At 40.5% G+C, this 16,319-nt stretch overlaps 3 protein-coding genes across 9 annotated transcripts in view; all 3 read right to left on the reverse strand.

Moving 5' to 3' along the window:
- aqp10b (aquaporin 10b) overlaps positions 1-779 on the reverse strand; it is a 6,042-nt gene extending 5,263 nt beyond the window's left edge. Inside the window, exon 1 of the mRNA XM_034892596.1 lies at positions 492-779. Within this exon, the coding sequence (XP_034748487.1) occupies positions 492-755 (264 nt within the window). The 5' untranslated portion in view covers positions 756-779. The remainder of the gene's footprint in view (positions 1-491) is intronic.
- Positions 780-2,555: 1,776 nt separating this feature from the next.
- On the reverse strand, positions 2,556-5,067 carry hax1 (HCLS1 associated protein X-1). Of its 2 annotated transcripts, none has more exons than XM_034892598.1 (7): positions 4,823-5,067; positions 4,223-4,479; positions 3,901-4,124; positions 3,741-3,804; positions 3,524-3,642; positions 3,193-3,313; positions 2,556-3,074 (listed from the first exon to the last, which is right to left on the reverse strand). In XM_034892598.1, the coding sequence occupies exons 1-7, from the start codon at positions 4,885-4,887 to the stop codon at positions 3,001-3,003; spliced, it is 924 nt and encodes a 307-aa protein (XP_034748489.1). In that variant the 5' UTR covers positions 4,888-5,067; the 3' UTR covers positions 2,556-3,000. The 2 variants fall into 2 exon arrangements, with proteins under 2 accessions (XP_034748489.1, XP_034748488.1); XM_034892597.1 differs by having other exon boundaries at positions 3,524-3,657.
- A 1,684-nt stretch (positions 5,068-6,751) lies between these two features.
- The window catches only part of ubap2l (ubiquitin associated protein 2-like), a 28,722-nt gene continuing 19,154 nt past the window's right edge, over positions 6,752-16,319 (reverse strand). For 4 of the 6 annotated variants that reach the window (XM_034892590.1, XM_034892592.1, XM_034892591.1 and 1 more), the window contains 9 exons: positions 15,532-15,620; positions 14,369-14,422; positions 14,183-14,264; positions 13,074-13,291; positions 12,594-12,699; positions 11,149-11,274; positions 9,537-9,604; positions 9,224-9,418; positions 6,752-7,981 (listed from right to left, as the gene is read on the reverse strand). In XM_034892590.1, coding sequence (XP_034748481.1) covers positions 7,886-7,981; positions 9,224-9,418; positions 9,537-9,604; positions 11,149-11,274; positions 12,594-12,699; positions 13,074-13,291; positions 14,183-14,264; positions 14,369-14,422; positions 15,532-15,620 — 1,034 coding nt within the window. In that variant the 3' untranslated portion in view covers positions 6,752-7,885. The remainder of the gene's footprint in view (positions 7,982-9,223; positions 9,419-9,536; positions 9,605-11,148; positions 11,275-12,593; positions 12,700-13,073; positions 13,292-14,182; positions 14,265-14,368; positions 14,423-15,531; positions 15,621-16,319) is intronic. The other 2 variants (XM_034892594.1, XM_034892593.1) reach the window with 1 other exon arrangement.

Here is a 16,319-nt window from a genome sequence, read left to right on the forward strand (position 1 = left end):
CCCCCCCCCCCCTTTATCCTCCCGACTCCTCACCCGTTCACCGACTCTCTCTCTCTTTCAGTCTGTCAGTCTTAATCAGGCCAAAGTCCTTGGTTATCCATTGTGTGGATTCATTAGCTGCTTCAAAACAAGCGAGTAAGCATGCAATTGTTTTAGGAAACTATGTCAAATACTTGATGTTGAGTTTACTGCTCAAGTGAGAAATTGAATGAAGTGTTAAGAGAATAAATTAATTGTTTTTTGTATATTACAGCTATATTAAATGCAAAAGGCTACAGCTACTATAAAAACACAAAGAAAGAAGGTTTTGCCTCAGCAGGGTTTGGGTATTCAAGGACACTAAGTATTGAAATTGAGTTTAAAAGATCAATCTTTTGACATGTCTTTGCTTTCGAAAAAGATACACACGTGGTTGAACTCTCTTACTTATGGCAAAGTGCCTGATGCAACCAACTGAAGTTTAGATCCATAAAAAAAAAAAAAATACTCACAATCATGACATAGACTCCAAGGCACTCAGCCATGCACTCCCTGACCAGTTGGTTTCTGATCTGACATTTCCTCAGCAGCCTCTCCATCCCCGAGGTTTCCTCTGCACCGTCCGGCCCCAGGTGAGCTTTCAGAGGCAGGACGCTGTCAGGTGGGTCTGAACCACACAGCACTTCACTGTCTGCCTGACCGAGCAGAGTTTGCCCTTTCATACTGGAGCGGTAGACTACGTCACACACTTTATTGCATGGTGGCAGTGTGTGCATGCACGAGAGACATAATTAAAAGTACTTCATCTGCAAACAGATCTAACTCTGGCTCACTTGGTGGGCTTGCGGTGATCTCACCTGACTGGACTTGGTTCTGATTGAGCCTCCTGTTGGATTGGTTGGTTGTTACATTTTTTCTTCTCTGACTGCAAACAGGATGTGATTTGATATCAGCCTCCAGCTCAGCATTCTTCATCTAAAACAAGAAAATTGTCCAGAAATTCAAATTCAATCTTCTTTCAATTCAATATATACATAACTTGTTTTGTGCTGAATTGCATCCATATAAATTACCACAGAATAATAAAACTGATAAGAGATGGAAATCTCTTAGCCTGGCACCATGTGCTTGTTTGGTCGTCCGTGTGACCTATGATCAGAATAATTACACCTCCAACAGCCATGACAGAGATAAATGACAGAGTTTACACTGTGAATTTAAGGTGTATTTTTCATATTATGCATGTCAAATGTATCTATTTAGATCACCCTCCGTTTGATTTTGCAACTGGTGTTAACAGCGGAGTAAATCACTGCAAATTACACTTCAGTGTAGGAGATAACGTGTATGTCAAGAGATTATCACACCAATTATAGTATTAAATGACAATCTGTTAAAGATTTAGATAATGTAACATTGAATGTAGTCAAATATAGTCACATCGCACATAAAATATTTCACGATCAAATAGCACCTGTAAAATAAGTTCTAACGTCCATTGGTTTTCGTTGGAGATAACCTCCCATCTACAAGGGGAAAAAACAGGAAGACTGGTCTGGACCAGGTGCTAAAACATTGTACAAACATATTAAAAATGAAATAGTGGTATGAAAACCCTTTATTAAAAAGATATGAGGATGAAGAGAGATTATTGTGAGGGTAAGTTTACTGATTCTAAAGGGGTGTGTGATTAGGGTAATGGGTTACAAAAGTGCTCATAGAGAAATAGATAAATATTAGTGACTGCAAAGTAACATGGAAATAGGTAAATAGCAGACATATATGTCAAATAAAGTGGGGAAAATGGGCTTCTAAAAGGCACCAAGAGAAATTACAACATTGGAAGGACTTTGCAAAACTGAAGACCCAGAAATGCTGAACCAATCAGAAGAACAGGAACTCAAAATATGTAGGTAGCAACAACAACAACAACAATCTCCATTCCCTTTACTGATGCTGATTTGCCAGAACATGAGAAGAGAGATGAGACCTTTTTCTAGTTTACACATAAAAAAAATCATTTTAATTGAACATGAATTATCATTCTCTCGGTGTGTGACACACATTGAACCACAAACCTGAGTAAGGTCACACTGACACTAATACAAAGGCCTTTTTCTTCATTGGACATTTGTCATCCCCCATCTCTCTCCCACGTTTCCTGTTGATCCACTATCACTCTGAAATAAAGGGGCAAAAGCCCCCAAAAATTAATCTTTAAAAAATAAAAAGGGGTTAAAGTGGAATAAGCTCAATTCAATGGGCAAATGAGAACAGGCGGACTGCAGTCATCATAATGTTGTAAAAAAAAAAAAAAAAAGATCTGGACCTGATTGTAAGTAAAATCCATCCAGATGACATAAAAGAATCTGCAATACAAGGCTAAGCATGCATGTAGATGTCCAATACACTAGTATTTTATTACCTGTACACACATTTTACATATTTTTATATTGCTAAAGGTTTTAAACTTGTTTCATTTATTTTTTTCTTCTTATTTCCAAAGTAATTGTCTAATTTTAGAGTAGGTAGCCTAAACTGACTAAACCTAAAACAAAAGGCCAATAACAACTATGTAAATATATTAACTCTTTATTTGACATAGCACACACTCATATACATACAAACTGATCCTACAGGACAATTCAAAAACAAAATATTGAATTGTAAATTGTTTGTTACCTGTTGTCTCTCCATTTGTCAAAATCAATAGTCTTTGGGATTGGCAGATTCTAATTCAGCTAGAAATCCTGGTGTGTCCTTAGACAGGCCAAAGACTCTGATCTAACATTTACTTTGGCATTAGTAGGGTCATGCAATTGTTCTGTCCACTCACACACACACACCCACACACACCCACACACACCCACACACCCACACCCACACCCACAAACACTTTATATATTTTTTTGTGCAAACTTACAGCTCTAGATAAACAGAAGACTGTAATGTTTTCATGGAACAAAATCTATGGTCAACCTGCCCAGAGAATATACTCCACTTTATACTTCGCTTTACGTGTTATTTAAACCCCCCAAAGAACTTTGAGAATAAGGAGTCATCATCCCGCAAGTCCGAAAATGGATTTTGACCACCTGAAATATAAACAAGGATGCATTAGAACTAGATCAAACTATTACATAACTCAAAAATAGCCTAAAAAACTAAACAATCAATTAAAAAAAAACAAAAAAACATTTTCTTTAGACTGACCTGATATGACAGGTCCAGTTTGACGGTCTGGTCCCTCCAGCCTACCAGGACCTCCTGAGCGGGTTACCATGGTCTCTTCTTTACCTTGGCTGTCTCGAACTGTTCGTCTCTCTTCTACAGTCTGATAGACATCAAATATATGCATTCACAACCAAGTGCAAACAAAAAAACAAGAAGGATTGCAACTAAAGACATAAATAATATGACTTAATGTTTTCCCCAGCAAGAATCCTTTCTCAGATCCCAGCAGTATTACTGTCAGGTTGCATGCATTGGGCTAAACTGGGCCATGAAAATCTGCTGTGAAAGTAAGATAAACTGTTTCTCTCACCCCGTCAGGTTTCACCACCTTGGTGACAATGACCGATTGGAAGAATGAGCGGGTCCTTGGTTGGTTCGGAGCCTGACCAGCAGGTGGTGCCAGAAACTGATCCAGGCCCCTAGAGGACACTTCAGAGTCCAGATCTGAATGGGATTGGGAAATCAGTTGGAACACGGGGCAAAGTCATATACATCATTTGTTTAATTTATTTATAAATGTCACCCACCTCTGTCTCCTTTGCACTCGTCCTCTGGAGCTTTCGATGGCCCTCTTTTCCAAATATTGTTAAACTATTAAGAAACCGTTAGAAAGTTGAAACATAATAGTGACCAGTGACACTTCATTTTGCCACAGAAACAAAGCCTTAGAAGCAATATCTTACTCACCTTTGAGAAAGGGGTCCAACCATGGAATGGTAAACTGGGAAAGTCTGGTGACTCATAAGTAGGGGGGCCATTATTTCTGGGCTCCCGAGAAGGCCCTGCTTGGGGTCCTTGTGAGTTGTTGTCCGGGGATTTGAGCATAAAGTCTCTAAAGGGGTTCCCACTAGATTCCCCTCCACTCCTCTCTTCTCGTTCCTGAGGTGGCAGCGGCATGATACTGGGAGAACCTAGAACATAAGTCGGACACAGATTGAATGTACAACTCAGAATTGCAAAAAGAATTAGGTGACCAGGGAGGTACTGGATCACGGCTCAGTTGTCCTACCAAAGTTTCCAGAATATGTCTGTCTATCCCAGTGGCCCAGCTGGGAGAATAGATCCTCCATCTCCCTAAGGACATGGCCAAACACTGGAGGCTCCTGGATCCTCATCCCGTCTGGGCCAACGCTGAACCCAAACCTCCAGGCACTGTCAAAGGGGTCCTGCTGGTCGCCCCTGAACCCATCATAGTAAAATCCATCTTCTTCTTCATCATCATCATCCTCATCGTCATCATGAGTCATAGCATCGAAGAAAGGGTCCCTGATACAGTATGGATGACGTGTTATTAATGTTCAATCTTGCTTTGGGTTTGCTGTGTCAACTGACCAACAGTAAAAGTCCTTAAAGTACTAAATCGTATTAATTATGAGGGGACATTCAGCCTAAATAAAACAGCAACAACGCTAGCCGAGGGAACCCTGTGGTTATCCTGGCAGAAAAAAAAATCTAATCTTGTAACAAAATCCGTTTCATTAACGTTACCTAACTAGCTAACCAATAGCGTGCAACGCACGTCCCAAGTTAGCCAACTTCTGCTAGCTTACGTTAGCTTTGAGTGGCAGCTGTGTACTAAAGAAGACGTTACTTGACTCTATGAACTTACCTTCTTCCACGATGATGGCCTCCAGGTACTCCAAAAAACCCGCGAAATAAGTCAAAAACACTCATTACAAATAACTATTGCAGAAAACTAAAACATAACTGAATAAATCTACCAGCAGATACCCGCTGGATAAACAAAAACCCCAGTCAACAGTGTCGTAAAGCGTTCTAGATATTTCAGAATGACGCAATCTATGGACCCAACCAGTAATAATGCTACGTTACCGTAAGTAAAGGAGAGGATGCGCAGCAGAAAATAACCTCGTCGGTGCCAGTTTGAAACGTGGACATAATTTATTATGATTTATTACGTCTAGCTGTGGTTTGAAACGCTTGTGTTTGACATGCTAGCTAGCTAATGTTTTAAATGGAAGACGTTAAGAAGTACAAACACCGGTTTATGAACTAGCTAGCTCGTTATTGTCAATGATGGAAGTGATTAACTATATTTAATATATATTATATAATTATATTTAAGTTGAGATATCTTTTTACTTAGCCAACTACATGTTTATTTGAATTGTGCTTTTTTATTGTAGTTATTTTTTTTACATACAAAACATTATCGTAGGATTAAAAAATATATGTATTTACGTACAAGATATGACCAGAGTTGTCAACAGATAAAGCAGTTAAACTCAGCTCTATCTCGACCAGCTCATTCTAGCTAACTGCAGTAAAATGCATGAATAGTAAATATAGCTAGATGACTAGCAGAGGCCATTCTGTTGCATGTACTATTAATACTTCATCAATGTTTGCGGAGTACATAATCGTTAGCTAGCTGATAACTTCGGAATTAGTATTTCTATAGTATGGTGTTGTACTGTATATAGGTAACCTATCACTGCCGGTTGAAGTGTTTGCTTACCAAGTAAAAGCCGATTAAATAAAACGGACTGCTGGTTCCTAGCAACGGTATTTCATCACCAAGCGCCTGTAACGTTTCCTAGATGAGAAAACTAACAATATAGTTGAGTCAAGGAGCCTAAAAAAAAAAACCTTAAAAGGTGAAAGAACTACAAATATAGACAAAATAAGTAAATTAAATGACCTGGATTAACTAAGTAAAGTCACCCCCATGAAATGTGTGTAGTAAAATTATAAAGTAGCACAAAACAGAAATACTCAATTACAGTATAGCTATTTGTAAATGTGCCATAATGTCCTCCGCTATATTTCACTTCAAGTGATAATTGAATGCATCAGCAGCAAAACTGATCATCAGGTAAACTGTACAGGTTATTGCCCTGTCAGGTCATGCAACATGGCAGATAGTTGACATGACTAATAATGTTTAGATATACATGACTGGAAAAAGTATTTATTTATTTTTAAGAAAATGTAAATGGTGGCAAAACTAAACTTATTTAGGGAGCCTCCTATATATTTAGCTAGCTTTTTCAGCAGACATCAGCTAGCTGTCAATCATACTGTACATGCAAGAAATGCATCCAAATCATTTAAAAGATGCACAAAGAAAATGTCTAGAGACGTGCTGTGTTTGGACTGTACTTAACCCTGCTGATCTACTGAGTTAGATATCTCAAAACTACAGCATGAGTCAGATGGTTTCAGTTGCCCAAACACTTAATGCCACAAGCTTTGGCTACAGTGTTTGTCTATTCATTGTTCTGATATCAAGCTATTAGTGACTTTAACAAAATGAGATGAATTAAGGTCAGCCTTCATCAACAAACAAACTGTTGGAGGAAGAGATGCTGCTGCATTTAAAAGCCACATGAGAAACAAATAGTTTCTTAAAAGACATTCACATCCAAAATGATGAAAATGTCTTTTCCTGGTTTATTTACTTCATATTTATATATTTTACAAAATAAAAAAAATATATAAAACAAAAACCTAACAAGTCTGCAAGGATTTAAGAAGGAAAAAGAGAAAGCCATCGAACAGGACTACAGTACTTGTGTTTTTTATATGTACAAGACAAGTTTATCCATTTAAATTTTTAAAATGCACAGTACAAAAAGAAAAAGAAATCACTGACAAAAAACCCATAGTACAATTCTGTCCATCAGTATTCAATGCTGCAGGTTTCCTTACAATGGGGGACAGGTGGTGGAGCAGGGAGGTGGCGGGGGGCCTAAAAAAACAATAAAACACACTGGAAGGCAGACTGGGTGTGTATTGGCCTTGGAAATCATTCGTCTCTTGCAGAACAGGTGGGGCCTTTATGCAACACATGTATAATTAATGGGAACAGTTACTGTACAAGTGTTAGATAATGAAAAATTCTGTGCTAGGCAAAAACAGCACAGTACACAACCACGGCCCCGTGTGTACAAACATGCACGCAGTCACATGACAAACACACTGTCCTCACAGTCCAAGCCAGTGAGCTTGCTTAAATGTCTTTATATATAATATATCTATATTTGGTAAAAAATAAACTTCACAACTCTACCAATTTAGAGAATTGTTCTTTCAAACTTAAAATAACAAAAAAAAAAAAAAAACATTTACGCAATTAAGCAAATTGTTGTGTTTGGATCATTTGTGTGGGAGGGAAGAGTAACCACCAAAATTAATGTTGGGAATTGAGGGTGAGAAATACAAAACCAGCCTGTCCCCCCACCTTCAGATATTACTTCATTCCTCCCCATCTGCAAGAAAAAAAGGGGGAGGGGAAGACAAAAAACAAAAAAAGACCATAGAGGAAACAGTAATTCTTTTATAAAACAGTTCTATGTTACATACAAGTCAAAGAAAAAAAGGGTGGGGCTGGGGATTAACACGATACAAATTCCCAACACTCAATATTTCACCACTTGAGGGTGTATTTCTATAACCATTTAGCTGCGATGTCCCCTCTCTTCTAAGCCCCCCCCCCGTCCCTCCCACCCATGCATCATTACAGTGCTCGTTCTCTCGGCACAGCACCTTCCCTGACCGCAGTCAGAGCTGCAGAAGTGCTGGGCCAAGAGACTGGAGAGGGAATCTCTGCAGGAGGAAGAGGGAGTTTATATGTGGAGACTGTTAGCAGTAGGAGTGATGAGCCCCCGTCTAGCTTCTGTCAACAGCGTGGGGGCCGCGACAGTGGATGTTAGTTTGCCCCCCAGCTGTAGCTGTTGTATGCAGACTTGTTGATCTGAGACTTCTGCTGAATGGAGGCATTCTGGCTGCGCTGTCCAGTGCCGCTCTGTGGAGAGAGGACAGAGTTCATCTGTGACCTGTTGAGTCTTGCCATGGTTTTACTCTAGTATTTTGTCGCTTAGTGAAATGATTAACCTAATACACACCAGTGTTTCCCATACACCGATTTATTTTTGGCCACCACGTATTGATTTTCTTTAATATATTTTTAAGACTTTAAATGGATAAAATCTTATTTCATTGTAGAGCATGCTGAAAAAAACACCACATCCAAACCAGTTTGAATAGCCCTGCAGCCGCCTCCTCTTTGTGCACTACTGCTTAGCCACAGTAAGCCTCTGGCTTAACTGTACATGTAGCTTTCACAAGTTCATCTGGGACTCCCAAACCACAGGCAAGTCTATTTCTCTGTGCCGTGATTTTTTCACAGAACCCAACATTAGCTACAGTAGCTGACATTAGCTATCATGCTAGCTAGCGCTTGTTACAGTAGACCTATGTATAATGTCAGTTAACTTTAATCAACCAGGTTCTCTGCGAAAATAACGGCAGAGAGATGGACACTTAACTAGGGCTGGAACAATTCAGAATCAGAGTCACTCGAATTATTCCATTACTAAAAATCCTCGAAGCAACAGAACAGTAAAGTTGAATAGCCCTGCTGTAAGCTTTCTACAGTCACACGTACCGGGGCTTAGTGAACTGCTTTTTTTGTATGCAGTGTAAAAAGCCAAAGGCATGAGGGGGAAGAAGGCAAAAAAGATGTTCATTTAGGCCACCAAAATGTACTTTGGCCACCAAATTTAGGAGCATAAAAATATTAGCATTTATTAAGCAATAAAATGTTTGCTTTTTCCAAAAATGAAACCTCTTTTATATATTTACTATCGCTATTTACTGTGAATCAAAAGCATTTTTTATTAGATTACTTAATGGAATAATCGGTAGAATACTCGATTACTAAAACATCGATAGCTGCAGCCCTAAGCTTAACATACTTCCCTTCTGCGTGGGAGATCCCCGTGTTATGCTAGCTGTGTGGTGATGCCAGGCGTTAGAGCAGCGGGCTCAGCTGTGAGTCTGGCATTTTCTCCATATTACATGTAAATCACACGCACCTTGAACCATCCCCTCAAAATGTGACAGAAATTACATTTGAATAAACAAAATAAACCAGAACTAAAAGAGGCAACTACATTTTTTTTTTTAGGTTCAGATCAACCAAAAATCAACTACAAGGGGGAACGCGACCAGCAGCAACAGATGGAGACAAAAGCTTTTACACTACCTGGCCGTCCTGCTGCAGGTGGTGGTGCAGAATCTGAGAGTGGGGCTGTTGGTGTGGTGCCATGATGTGCATGAAGGGGGTTGGTGCGTAGCCTGCAGCAGCCGGGGGGTTGATGGGTCCCCCGCTCCCCAGAGCCGAGGGCAGGCTAAATGAAGCTGTTGGCGTGCCAGCATGGAAACCCTGCTTCTCAAATGACTGCAGGAGGAATTGATAAAAAGAACAGACGTGACATTTTAGCTTGATTCAAAACTACATTGGGGGGGGGGGGTCTTCCTAGTAACTAAGGCTTAAAATGTTTATGATCTGTAATTACCTGCGTCTTTGTGTAAACAGACCCCGAAATATCTGGTACCCCCGTGTTGCTTGATGTCACAGAGACTCCTGTAGAGACAAAGACGACAGGACACACAATTAGTCCAAAAACAGGAACTACTGGGGGGACTTGACAAACACACCATGCCAAGCAATCTGGTATTTTCGGATCTAACCAGCGTAATTGCTATATTGTGCGCTAACATGGAATCCAATATCCATAGTTGCATTGAAACTTTTTATATATTTGTGGGAACACTTCTGAAAACAAAAACTCATGACTCAAGAACAAAAGAGAATCCTGGAAAATTTCAAATATGAAGATCTATGTCCACATAAGTTCATAGATGATTAGAGTATGATTTTTCCTTTAATGCGGGCAGCAGAGGTGAAGATGAAGACGGATAATATGTAGAGGAACAAGAGAAAGATGGTGTAGCGGCACATCGGTTCCAGTCAGCCGCAGTGGTTAAAGTCTGACAACTATCTGGAGGTTATTATCTTGCTGTGGTTGTTCTGGCAAACACTGACCCTCTGTAATTGCCATAGAGACGCAGGACAAGGTCAACTACTGTGCAATATTTGGTATCTGAAGCAGTGGCACTGCTAGAACAGAAAGTTGGAACATGATATTAGGGAAAATTGGTTAGAGTTATTTTACAGGTACGAGAGAAGCACATTCCTGCGTGCCTCTGTAGTCTTTACGTTAATCTGATAGGAGTCAGATAGCATTTGAGTCAGACTTGCCCTGCGCTAAAAGTGTTACTAGGTCCAAAAATCTTTTACCTCACTCCTGTAAGGTACTATGCCATAGAGTTGATCTTGCAAGCAGTTGTATTTCCCTCCCGTCACTGTAGGTGGTGGTGAAAATAGTTCCCTACCTTCATCGTCTTGCTTGGGTAATAATACTCAATGAGATTTGTCACAGAAATACCACAATACAGACACCAAAGATCATGGCAGAAATACTGATGATCAAACCCTCAAGGCAACTTTGTCTTCATTAAGATACCATTCTGTGTGAATAGTGCTGCAGCCACTTGAAAAGCTCTTTAAAAAACAGGTACATTCACACACTCTTATACAGCACACATAGAGCATATTATTTTACAAGTAATTTGTCGCACTCTCTCGGATAGTAGCCTACTTCACCCACAGGACAGTGAGCTTGATACTCTGGAGATGGATATTCTAGCAATGACAACATGAGTGAAGAGCAAGCATCGGAGGGAAAATGAGACAGCATCAACCAGAGCAACTCATCAGTTTATGGCAGCCACAGCCCTTGTGATCCGCCACATTTTAATTTTAAACCTGCTAATTACGTAGCATACATGTTGAAAAATATAAAACCCAGATTGGATTGATGATGAGTTGCCCTGAAAAATAACAGGAAACAGACACAATGGCAGACAAGCTTTGTAAGAGAGGCAGGCTGCATTGGACGGTCTAAAAGCAGATGTAGTGTGACGGTCTTCCCACAGACGCAGCTCATCAACGATGAGGCAAAGGAACAAGAGCAAAGGGGGAGGGGGGGGGGATGGTTGGTGACACAAGGAGGAAGACGGGAGGGACAAGGTTTTTGCTTTATTTTGGCATGTGGCGGCACTCACCAACTCCAGGCCCGGTGACAGAGCTGGCTGGCTTGTTTTGTGCAGAAGCGACAGCGGCCACGGCAGTGCCGTATCCGCCCTTACAGAAATCCCCACTCCCTGAAGCCTGGCCCACATCCTCATAGCCTGCAACAGTCAGACACACAGCCGCAGCCCACAGCATTAGACACACCAGGCAGGGGAAGCAGACCTGGCTCAAACAGGACTTACAAATAATTCATAGCGTTTGTTTGAAACCAAGTACCACATGGACAAGTTTTGCCAAACTGTGACAATACAGATAGTGTCAAGTCCTCTCAGAAACATTAAACGGACATCCAAATATTTAACTTTAATTATCAGAACTTTGACACTAAACGTATTCTCCTGTGTGGCAAAACCTGCCCATGCGGTACAACAAGCCGGTCAAAATCAACGCTAATATCATTTGCAAATACTATTTGACCCAAGTCTGAGGGGAGGAGGTTGGGGAAGTGAGGGGCAGGCAGGGTGTGTGTGTGGGAGAGTGGGGTTGAGTTGAGTGAGAATGATGGCAGAAAGTAGCAGATGGTGCAGCTGAGAACAAATAGGTGTTGCAAATGTTGTGACCAAAAGGTGGATACTGAGTGATGAATTTAAGTATTAAAATAAAACAGCATCACTGAAAAAGAAAAAAAGGATATGCAGTGATGAGTAGATACCAGAAGGACACTGGGAAGACATGAAACTGCTGAAAGAAAATGGCCTAAAAGATGAGTCATGTTAAGAAATATGGGAGGATGATGGGTGCTCCATTTGATGAATTGTTTAGATAGATGTCTGTGCAGGAGATGTGGTGGAAGGTGAAGCCTTGGAGCAAACTCCACTTTCTGAAATGAGCAAAGCAAGCTATGGAACACAGCTACAGGAGACCAACAATCTAACCCCGCTGTTAATTAAACTGGTTTAGCCAGGTGCCACTTTTCAAGCCCATCTTCCCTTTCCCATTCAAGTTAAATGGCAGTCCCATATACTTCATCATGAGAAGTCATTTAACAAGAGCGACAGACATTTTCTTGCCATTATAAAACACTCAAAACACATTCCTTGTGTGTAAAGGATATGAAAACTGGGAACATGATGGAAAAGCATTTCCAATACTCTGACACAACTAAAACTCAATATTAATCATGCTCAATCGAAAAACATTTCAAAGGACTTTTAGGTCTGAACAGCTGAGGTGGGAATCAGCAGACAAGAATGTGTTATGAACCTTTAGCTACTGCCTTGACTCAAGCATAACAAAAGTCGTTAAACAAGCATGTTTATGCTTGTGGATGTTGCACAGCTCAAATAAAATGTGCACTCCACACCAATGAGAAATCCATAAAAAAATAGCACCGAGTTATTGATACACAAGTATATAGAGGAGGACCTGCATGACCCCTCTCAACGCTATATTGCCACTTCTGGTGGTAGTGCCTCACCAGTGTTGTATCCATGGGAACCATAGCCACTAGCCTGCTGGAAGGGTGTGGCTGATGCATTGACGCCGACATTCACACCGTGCTGCTTTGACGAGGTAGGAGCCACCTGGACGAAAAGAAAAACATAGAATGGAATGCAATGTCATCAAGTGATAGGGGTAACCCATTTTGTCTTGTGTGGTCGAGAGAATCCAGTTCTCTTCTTGAGTAGGGTCAGGAAATACATTTAAATCCTAACATGCAGTCTTATATAATGCCAGAGGAAAGGTCAAAGGGACACCAACCTAACCTCTTCCATTTATTGCACACATCAAATTATTTTGCTGGCCCACTACTGTCCAGACCCACCTATTTTCCTCATGAGATTATGATCCGTCTTGTTTCTTATGAGACGATATTGAAAATTTTTTTAAGGGTGGGAGCAGGACTGTGATGAAAGCCAACAAGTAGGCTAGCGTGGTGAGACTTAGGTTTTCTCACCGGAAACACAGCAGGTCCATACTGGAAGGTATTGGGTAGGCCTGGCATGCCAGTGTAGTATGGGAGGCTTGTGTAGCTGTAGCCAGGCGGCAGCGCAGGGTTGAGGAAGGGCTGCTGTGTGGTGTGATGCGTCTGGGTCTGGTTCTGTTGTGTCTGAGCTAATGTGGTGGCTGGAGATGGGGATGATGCATCACCTCGACCAAACTTTGATAAGTCACCTGCAAATAAAGGAAACGGAGGACGACAGGATAGAGCAACAAGTACAAATAACACACGTGAGATAAAAAAAAATTAAATACATCATACATAAACAAAGGACATAAAACCAATTTTTTGTATGTGTTTAGGTGCCATATCTGATAGGATAATTTAAGCATTGAAGAACAATCTTCACTAATCACCACCAAAAATGAGTCATAGTACTCTCATTGCCCTCAATCGTAGTAATTGGGCAAGCACTCAGTCTGACAGTAATGGATACTTAAATACCGGAATGTTCGGCCTGGTAGCACAATTTCTAAATGTTATTTTATATTGCTAAAACCTGTTTATGAAAATGCATGTGACCAATATTATCCTAATAATAAAACCAATGCAGCACTGTCATCCAGCTAGGCTTAGTTTCTATCAACAACAGAAAACACCTTGTAGCGCACTACGTTTAAAATCTGAAGATATTCATAAAATTCCAACCGTTCCTTCATCAGTTAAGCTAACTGCTGAAAAGACAAAGTAAAGCATCATTTATGATTCTGCTAAGGCTCCACACAGAGCTTTTGCCATAATCTATGTAAGTGGCCTGAAGTTTATACATGCGTTGGTTTGTGCGTCAATCTCTTTAAGAGAATAGCAGGTCCAGCGTGTGTGTATGTGTGTGGGGAGTGTGTGGTAAAGTGAGTGAGAGTGTGACGACAATTCAGCTTCAGAGTGAGTACCTAATCTATAGCAACCTGTAGAACCCTCTCCTTGATTTTATGATGCTTATGGAGAAAAAGAACCATGAAATGAGTATGGGGAACTGCAATGCTGACAAGCTACAGCCGAGCGATGTGTGAGCACTGAAGCACAAATCATGCGTCAGCTCAAATTTTAATAGACTCATGGCTCACCAGAATAAGGGTTGCTAGTCAGGCTGCCCTCTCTGCCAGTCAGTGCCGTTGTGGGAGTTGCAAAGGGGATGCTGTAATAATCCTGGAGAACAAAACATTTTTATAAAAACAGAAATACTGGACAGCGATGAGGTATTTTGTGCATAATGGTTTCATTGCAGGAGTTGAACACTTTACAAAACTCACCAGCGGTATTCTTGTCTGCAGCATCTGTAGATCATCATAGCCGTACACCTGAGGCTAAGATGGGGCAGGAAACAGGTCAGAAATTTGTTACCATTGGGGCTGGATATCGTTAAAATTATGTTGATATTGGTATCAATACCGTGATTTCGATACAGTTTCCTAAACAATACTTTCATTCAATATTAATTTTATAAAACATTACACATTATGGCACAAATCTTTATCAGCTCCTACTACATGAGCCCCGTCTGTGTGCAACGGAGAGTTTTCCTGCCAACCATTTTTGGTTCTTGGTAGACGCATGCTGCATGCTTCTTAGCTCACTGACGCTGATGAGATTTACTCATAAGCTATTGAAATTGGGTACTGAATGACGAGGCATTTTCAATACTTCAGAGGCAATTTGGTTGGTACCTACAAAGTACTGAATTTGGTACCCAGCCCTGGGGGTGGAGTGTCACGATTCTCCAACTCCTCAATTCAATTACATTTTTTATTCTAAAAGGTCCCGATTCTCAATACTTACATTTATTTATTTTTTAAGCACAGGTTGCTATGTAATTTTAAGACTAGACTTTTATGCAATATCTGACCTTTGATAGCAATGTACCACTACATAGTCAAATTTAAAACATTTGTTAACATAATGTAACAATAACATATGTTCAGTCAATTGCAAACTTTGCAATTTGTCAATAAAGTTAAAGTTGTTGACAATGCTGTGGCAGACTCTCGCAGCACAGCTGTCTTAGCAGCTGAGCAGACAAAGAGCAAATAGCAGAGAGCGATCCCTCGGGAGATACTGTGCGAGGTGCTGCGGGAGTATGGGGTGAGGGGGGTCCCATCTCAGGGCCATCCAAAAAGAAGTTTCTTTAGCCATGTAAAGTCTCTGGGAAAAGTCTTTCTGGTTCAGAGGGGTGCATTCAATAAGCCCATGGTTGCTTTAAGACTTGGCGCTGTTCCTGGGGGCTCGGGGGCCAGCTCGAAAAGCCAACTGGACGTTGACATGGCAGTATCGGCGATACAATTTTTCATTCGAAATTAAACATTGTGACCTAATTTTGGTCAACCTTACTAGTTACTATATCCATTATACATTAAACTGGTAAGCACAGGTAAAGCTAAGATTGTAGTAATACTTTTTAACCCTGGCAGGAACTTACAGGGTAGGCATGCAGTAGTCCAGGGGCCATGATGTATGGGTTGGGCAGTAGAGGGGGCACTCCAGGTGGCAGGTTTGGAGGTGCTTTCCCTGTATGCACAAAGCAATGTGAAAAAACATGAATCCATTGCATTGTTTTACCAAACAAGCCACTACTAAAATCTATTACCATTGCCTAACTATGCACACCAGCAAAAAGGAAATTTATTAAAAAAAAAAAAAAAAAAAAAAAAAAGTATTTACAGTGTGAAATCCCAGCATAAACTATATATATATATATATATATAAAAAAAAGGGCTGCACAATCAACCATGCTCTAAACCAAATGTCAGGTCTTACCCATGCAATCTCATTTATACATGAAAATGATTCTACCAGATTCCAATTAGCAAGGAGAGATCTGTTACAGCAAGCCAAGTGCTACAAATTTCTCTCTAAGCTGCATCGGTAAATGAGAAGACCGCAAAACACGTGACACACTTTTCACTGGCAGAGGGAGCAGAAAGAAAAACAAATCTAACTTATTTGTGTGTCTGAGTGACAGACAAAAAAAAGCTTCAGAGGAGACACACCAAGGTTTGTTTTTGCTGTGTGTCCCGCACCTTTGCCACGCATCATCCGTCTGCCTTTTTTAGCTGATTCTACAGGTTTATGTGGCGTCATCTCTTCAGCATGAAAATGGTATGAGGAAAGCAAAGAAACGACAGAGTGCACAAAAAAGGATCTTCTCATTGTTCATCTAATCTGATTAATCCAAAGCACATAAGAGCTGTCAAAACTGGCCAAAAA

Source organism: Etheostoma cragini, chromosome 14, assembly GCF_013103735.1.
Source record: "Etheostoma cragini isolate CJK2018 chromosome 14, CSU_Ecrag_1.0, whole genome shotgun sequence".
Lineage (NCBI taxonomy): Eukaryota > Metazoa > Chordata > Actinopteri > Perciformes > Percidae > Etheostoma > Etheostoma cragini.